The sequence below is a fragment of the Echinops telfairi genome, unplaced genomic scaffold (genome assembly GCF_000313985.2).
Source record: "Echinops telfairi isolate 266 unplaced genomic scaffold, ASM31398v2 ScPeMD7_5592;HRSCAF=6446, whole genome shotgun sequence".
Taxonomy (NCBI): domain Eukaryota; kingdom Metazoa; phylum Chordata; class Mammalia; order Afrosoricida; family Tenrecidae; genus Echinops; species Echinops telfairi.
The window spans coordinates 21,302,021-21,308,232 of NW_022109491.1; the positions used below are offsets into that span (position 1 = coordinate 21,302,021).

The 6,212-nt window shown below is 47.9% G+C and overlaps 1 protein-coding gene across 1 annotated transcript in view; it reads right to left on the reverse strand.

The window, feature by feature from the left end:
• Positions 1-6,212, reverse strand: part of CNBD2 (cyclic nucleotide binding domain containing 2) — a 60,930-nt gene that overhangs the window by 47,193 nt on the left and 7,525 nt on the right. The window contains exons 2-3 of the mRNA XM_004698249.1: positions 5,231-5,368; positions 3,019-3,072 (exon numbers count right to left, since the gene is read on the reverse strand). Of these exons, the coding sequence (XP_004698306.1) occupies positions 3,019-3,072; positions 5,231-5,368 (192 nt within the window). The remainder of the gene's footprint in view (positions 1-3,018; positions 3,073-5,230; positions 5,369-6,212) is intronic.

The following is a 6,212-nucleotide window of genomic DNA, read 5'->3' on the forward strand; positions in this document are numbered from 1 at the left end:
GTGTGTGTGTGTGTGTGTGTTGTGATGTAGTGGTTACACACTGGGCTTCTAACCACAAGGTCAGCAGTTGGAAGCCACCAGCCACTCAGCAAGAGAAAAATGGGACTTTCTACTCCCGTAGAGTTATAGTCTTGGAGGGGAGGGTGAAGAGAGAAAGGGGGAATCCATCACAGGGATCAATCTATAAGCCCCTCCCAGAGGGACAAATAACAGAAAAGTAGGTAAGGGACGATGGAGGACAATGTAAGATATGAAAATAATAATCTATTACTTATCAAGGACTCGTGAGGGAGGGTGGGGGTAGGGAGGGAGGGGGAAGAAATACGGAGCTGATATCAGGGGTTCAAGTGGGAAGAGAATGCTTTGAAAAGGATGATGGTGGCATATGTGCAAATGTGCTTGACACACTGGAGAAATGTATGGATTGTGATAAGAGCTGTAAGAGCCCCCAATAAAAGTACAGGGGGGGAAATTTTTTTTTTAAAAAAAAGAGTTACAGTCTTGGAAACTCACAGGGGCAGTTCTACATTGTCCTATAGGTTCTCCAAGAGTCCAAATTGATTCGATGAGAGTGAGTTACTATGTTTTTATACATACTGCCATATGAGCTCTGGTGATGTAGTGGGTTACATGTTAGGCTGCTCACCACAATGTCAGCAGTTCAAAACCACCAATGGCTCTGAAAGAGAAATACGAAGCTTTCTACTCCCGTAAAGAGTTACAGTGTCAGAAACCCACAGGGGCAGTTCTACCCTGTCCTATAGGGTCACTATGAGTTGGAAACGACTTGAAGGCAGTTAGATTTTTTGTTTGGGTTTTTTGTTTTGTTTTGTTTTGTCTTTTATAGAATGGGAACCTAAACCGCTGGGTGAACCTTTACCAAAAACACAAGAAAATATTATTTTTAAATTTTATATATATAAAGGTTTCCATCAGGTTGATTCCAACCTGTAATGATGCTATAAGACGGAGTAGCACTGCCCCTTCAGGTTCCCAGGGCTGTCAATCCGCACAGAAGCAGGCAGTCTCTGCTCTCTCCACTGACCTGCACACCTTTCCTCAGACTTGAATCACCTCATCCTCATTTTCAGAGTACAATCAAGTGGTAGGAATTGTATTCACACGATTGTACAACCATCACCATAATGTGTTCATTGATCCAAATTAAAACTTTCCATTAATAATTACCAACTCTCCCCTCCCCGCAGCCCATGGTAAGCACTAATCCACATGCTGTCTCTACATCCTTTAGGAATGTGGGGGGTGGGGGGGAAATGCCAGCCCTCCACAACTGATCGTGAGTTCGATAGGTGCAATTGTATGCTTGAGATACATAAAGATTATAATAAAGTCATCGAGAGCATGAGAGATAGAAATAATGGAGTCAGACACATTTCATGGTAGCATGCTCACCTCAGCCCCACCTGGTGGTCCATGTGGAGATAGGGGGAGGGGAAGGAGGACAAGGGGAAAGGGAAGGGTGGGGGCAAGGATGGGAGAGGAGAGGGGAAACCGATGAGAGGCCAAGGGGGGAGCCCAAGAGCCCTCTTTATTGCTAACCTAGGCCTATAAACCTTTGGGGGGAGTGCAAGCCCACTAATTATAGGTAAAGACATACATCACAGGAAGGGGTTGTACTATAGGTTATACAGCAAGGAGAGGGGGACAATCTAGGGATGTACATGCAATAGGAAGAGGAGGGATTGGGGGTATACATGTGACAAGTTGGGCGGATTCTAGATTCAGGATGGCAGCCTAACTTTGGATGTCACTGAGCGTTTGACTTGGTCTCTGGATCTCCATAGAAACCATTATGTAGGGTGTAAACCCACCATGCAGGGCCCAAACTGATGGCCTCAAGCCTTTAGGGAGAAGTAGCCCATTGTCCTTAACAGCAGGGAGCAGGGCCTACCTGTGGTGGGACCAGACAGTAGTCTGGCAACTGAATGCCTTCAGGGAGGATGTCTCTAAGCATCTGGCCTCCCACCATATGCTGACAAACAGCCTCTAATGTTCGTCATATCTTTGGGGGAGACAAAGCTGGGGAAAAGTCTCTTTATAATCCCACAGGAATGGTGGGTTTTTAAATCAGACCACCCCCTGGCTGCGTCTGTACTGGAACCAGAGTGAGACTCAGCCCATTCAAGAGCCTGGGGACCTGGCCTATCAACCGTTTGTTCCCTTGTGTGTTTCTGTCTCCCTCAACTGAGATGCTCAGCATTTCCTTCTACTCTAGCATTCCTGGATGCTCTGAGTAAGCCCTCGTTTCTCCTACACTGACCTTCAAGGCCCAGTGTCAGACAACCGAAGCCACACCTTGTTCTGGATGCCAATTATGTTACTATGTTCTTTTCTCCCATTTTTCTTGAGCGAAAACCCAACATGAATCAGATCTTCCCTATCAATTGGTAGATTCCTTTTAATTGTTCATTTATTTGTAAATTTGAATTTAATAGCCAGGATTTGGTGAGGAGAAGCCCAGGAAAACGATAATGATGCATGCAATGCAGAAAACAGGTTAAACCTGCAAAGCTACCCAGCTACAAAGGTCACTCCTCTTCAGAGCAAAGAGATGCTTCCGGGTCATCTGATCCAACTGCCTCATCTCACAACCAAGTGAGGGACAGGCCTGTCCAGGGGCTCACGACGAGATAGGGACAGAGGCAGAGTTCATGTTCAGAGACCTTCCCCACCCTCTTGATTCTTTCTCCTCCGTCTGAGGTGCTCATACCCTCTGCTTTGCCTGCCACCTTTTCCCAAGGGTCCAACCCCAGGTGCTCTCCCGGCTGGCTCTGCTCAGCTGTAAAATGACTCCTGGTTTAGGGGAGTTCACAGGCTTAGAAGGCGTTAGCTGAAAGGGGGAGTTGAGGTCAGTACTTCTCTAGGCAAGGAAGCTCAGTGGCTCGCTCAGGGTGACACACTGGATGGGTTGGTGGCAGAACCTGGCCTGAACCAGTTCTCCCAGTGCTTCTTCCAGGCCACGATGCACAGAGAAAACCCCCAGTAGCAAGTCCATACCTCCTCAGCCACAAAGGCCATGGTGTCGAATGTGATCCGGCCCTGCTTCTTTTTCTGAAAAAGTAGAAGGAGAGGAAATAGAATCAGCAAGATGGGCCCCTAGGATCTTGCATCCCAGACTCCTTTCTAGTGCCCTGGGAAACGTCCTCCCTGCTGGTCCTCTAATCGCTACCTCTGCTTAAAGGGGTCATGGGGGGTGAGGGTGGGGGAGCTGATACCAAGGACTCAAGTAGAAAGTAAATGCTTAGAACATGATGATGGCAACATATGTACAAGTGTGCTTGATACAATCGATGTATGGAATGTTATAAGAGCCCACAATAAAAGGATTTAAAACAAAAAAAGTCCCAGCTCAGCCTTAGGATCGCATGCAGCCACGGCGGCATACTACTGCAAAGTCAGAGAAGCACAGGGTGAAGGTCAAGGGAAAGAAGAGTAGAGGGAAAATAAAGAAGGAAGGAGGGAAAGAAGAACAAAATGGGAAAGTGTAGAGGAAAAGGGACAAAAGTGAATAAATAAAGGAGGAGGACCCAGTAACTTAAGCCAGCCTCTGTTTGCTGTTGGTAGATGTCCTGGCAGCCCCAGGGGTGCAGAGGACAACTGCTTCCTACGATTTTCAAGGTTGTGACCTTTTGGAAGCAGACCACCAGACCTGCCTTCTGTGGCTTCTCTAGGTGGCTTCAAACCACGGATCTATAGGCCAGAGGTAGGGCTCTTAACCATTTGCACCACTCCTAGACCTCCCACTTTGCTTAATGCAAATAATGAGACAGGCACCACGCATCTTCCTTCTCCACCAGGACAAAACAGATACACAGTCCTGTCTTGAATTTGAATGGGGCCAAAGAACTTGCCCCACCCCGACCCAACCCAATGGCATGGAGCTGATTCCCACTCCCAGGGGCCCTGTAAAAGTAGAACTGGCCCAGTAGGTCTCCTCGCTCTGTTAGCCTTTCTGGAGGCAGACCGTCAGATCTTTCTCCCACGGAGCTGGGAGTTTTAATCACTTAACCACTGCGCCACCACGGCTCGCTCCTTCCAAGCATCCCACACCCAGTCAATGTTGCAGCTGGTATCCAAACCCACAGGTTCAGGTTCCATGGTCCATGGCTAAAGTGTCGTCAGAGGGCAAGGATGTACAAGATTCCAGGGATGAATAAATCCAACCCCATCGTGGGAAGACACGTGACTCTGGCTGGGTTGCTAGCCTGGAAGGCACTTCTTCCCTGCTCCTGCTCTTATTTTCCACATGGAGAGAGTTATTTTAATAGGACACTACTAGCCTCTCTCCTCCACACTGAGGAGTAACTGAAGTTCTTTGTTAAGTTTAGAGGGAGAAATCGGACACCCCTTTCTCCTTCCCTCTGAACTCACACCCAGCTCTCTCCTCCGCCCAAGGTTTGGGGCAGCAGGGCCTCCTGTGCAGTGGGGGCCCCCTTGGTCCAGCGCTGTGTGTGCACGTGCGTATAGAAAACCAAACTATTCTAAAACTGATTGTGGTGATGATTGTACAACTCTTCTTGTGTGGTTGTATGATATGTGGATTATATGCCAATAAAACTATAGGGCGGTGGGGTGGGGAGAGAAAATAAGACCCACTACCATCAAGGCATGTCTAACTTGTAGTGATCCTATCTAGGGTTTCCAAGGATGTCGATCTTTCTGGGAGTGAATAACCTCATCTTTCTCCAGGGTTTGCAGCACTAACCTTCTGGTTATGGGGCCAACACTTACTCAACAGTGCCACCGGGGTTCTCTCTGGGTGGATGACAAGAACCACCACCATCCGGTCACTGCTGACTCATAGCAACCCTCCATGGGTTTCCAAGACTGTAACTCCGTTTATGAGCGTAGAAAGCCCAGTCTTTCTCACGAGGGGCTGCTGGTGGTTTTGAACTACTGACCATGCAGATTGCAGACCAATGCATAACCCCTGTACTACCACAGCTCCTCTGGGTGTAGAAGGCTGTCTAAATGCTAAGGTTCAGTATTCTTGCCTGATGACATTCTTGCCGGATGACACAAGGCACTTTTTTAGCCTTATAATTACTCAAAGTGACAGTTGGGTCCCTCATCTGCTTCATTTTTTATCTTCTGTTTTAAGTTGATTCAGAGCTTGGACTAGGAAGTGGGCTGCTATTTATTGGACACACACCCCGCCCCCTGCCCTCTGCTTCAGACCCTCGTAATCCTGGAGATCCCAGCTACTTACGTCCCAGAAGGAAAAGATTGGGTGTTTTCTGTGACCAGTCTCAATGATCTGATATTCCCGGAATCCCCGGAGGCTTCGGCGGAACATTTTACACACTCGGATCATCACAATGATATCCCTGGTGAGCTGGTACAGCCCCTGTGGAGATAAAGCAAACAAGACCATTGGAAATCATATGCCGAGCAAGGTGAAGTCTCACAGGGTTAAAGGCAGTGGTGTGCTGGAGTGATGTTTACACTGTCAGGAAACTTTCTAGTCTATTGGAATCACACTGAAGCTTGAGCTTGACATTGGCCATGGCGGGAGCATTTACACCACAGAAATCAGCAACTACAGCAAACCAGAGCAACTCCGTGGCGTGCCGAGAGCTGGCTGTTACATATTTACTAGCATACCACTAGTTTCAGGGGAAGTGCTGCGAAACCACCATCTGCTTCTGAGGCGTAAGCAGGCCTTCCATTCCTGTGAGTTCCACCCCAGGGCAGTTCCAGGCAGTGTCGACCAGATGGCAGGGAGCTACGAAAGGATTCGTGATGGCGCTGTCAGCTAAGTATTGAACTGCTAACATCCAGGTTGGAGGTTCAAACACACCAGGCACTTCTCAGGAAAATGAGGCTCTCTGTTCCTATAAAGATTTACAGTCTCAGAAGCCCTGTGCGTCACTGTGAGTAAGAACTGATTCAATGGCAGTGGGTGGGTTTGTATCCCAATATGAACTTGGAAGTAAGGACAGCCTATGTCTCCCTGCCAAGTAAACACATGACATAGGGAAACAAGTTCAATACCACCATGAGAAAGTAATGGACAAATGCAGAGTGTGGAGCAACCTACAAATCGACTAATCCAGTTTCTTAAAAAAGTCGGTTTCATGAGACATTAAAAAATGTCCTTTCATAGTGAATGATGGGGGGAGTGCGGAGTGGAGATCCAAAGCCCATTAGTAGGCCACTGGAGATCCCCTTGCAGAGGGGTCTCGGGGAGG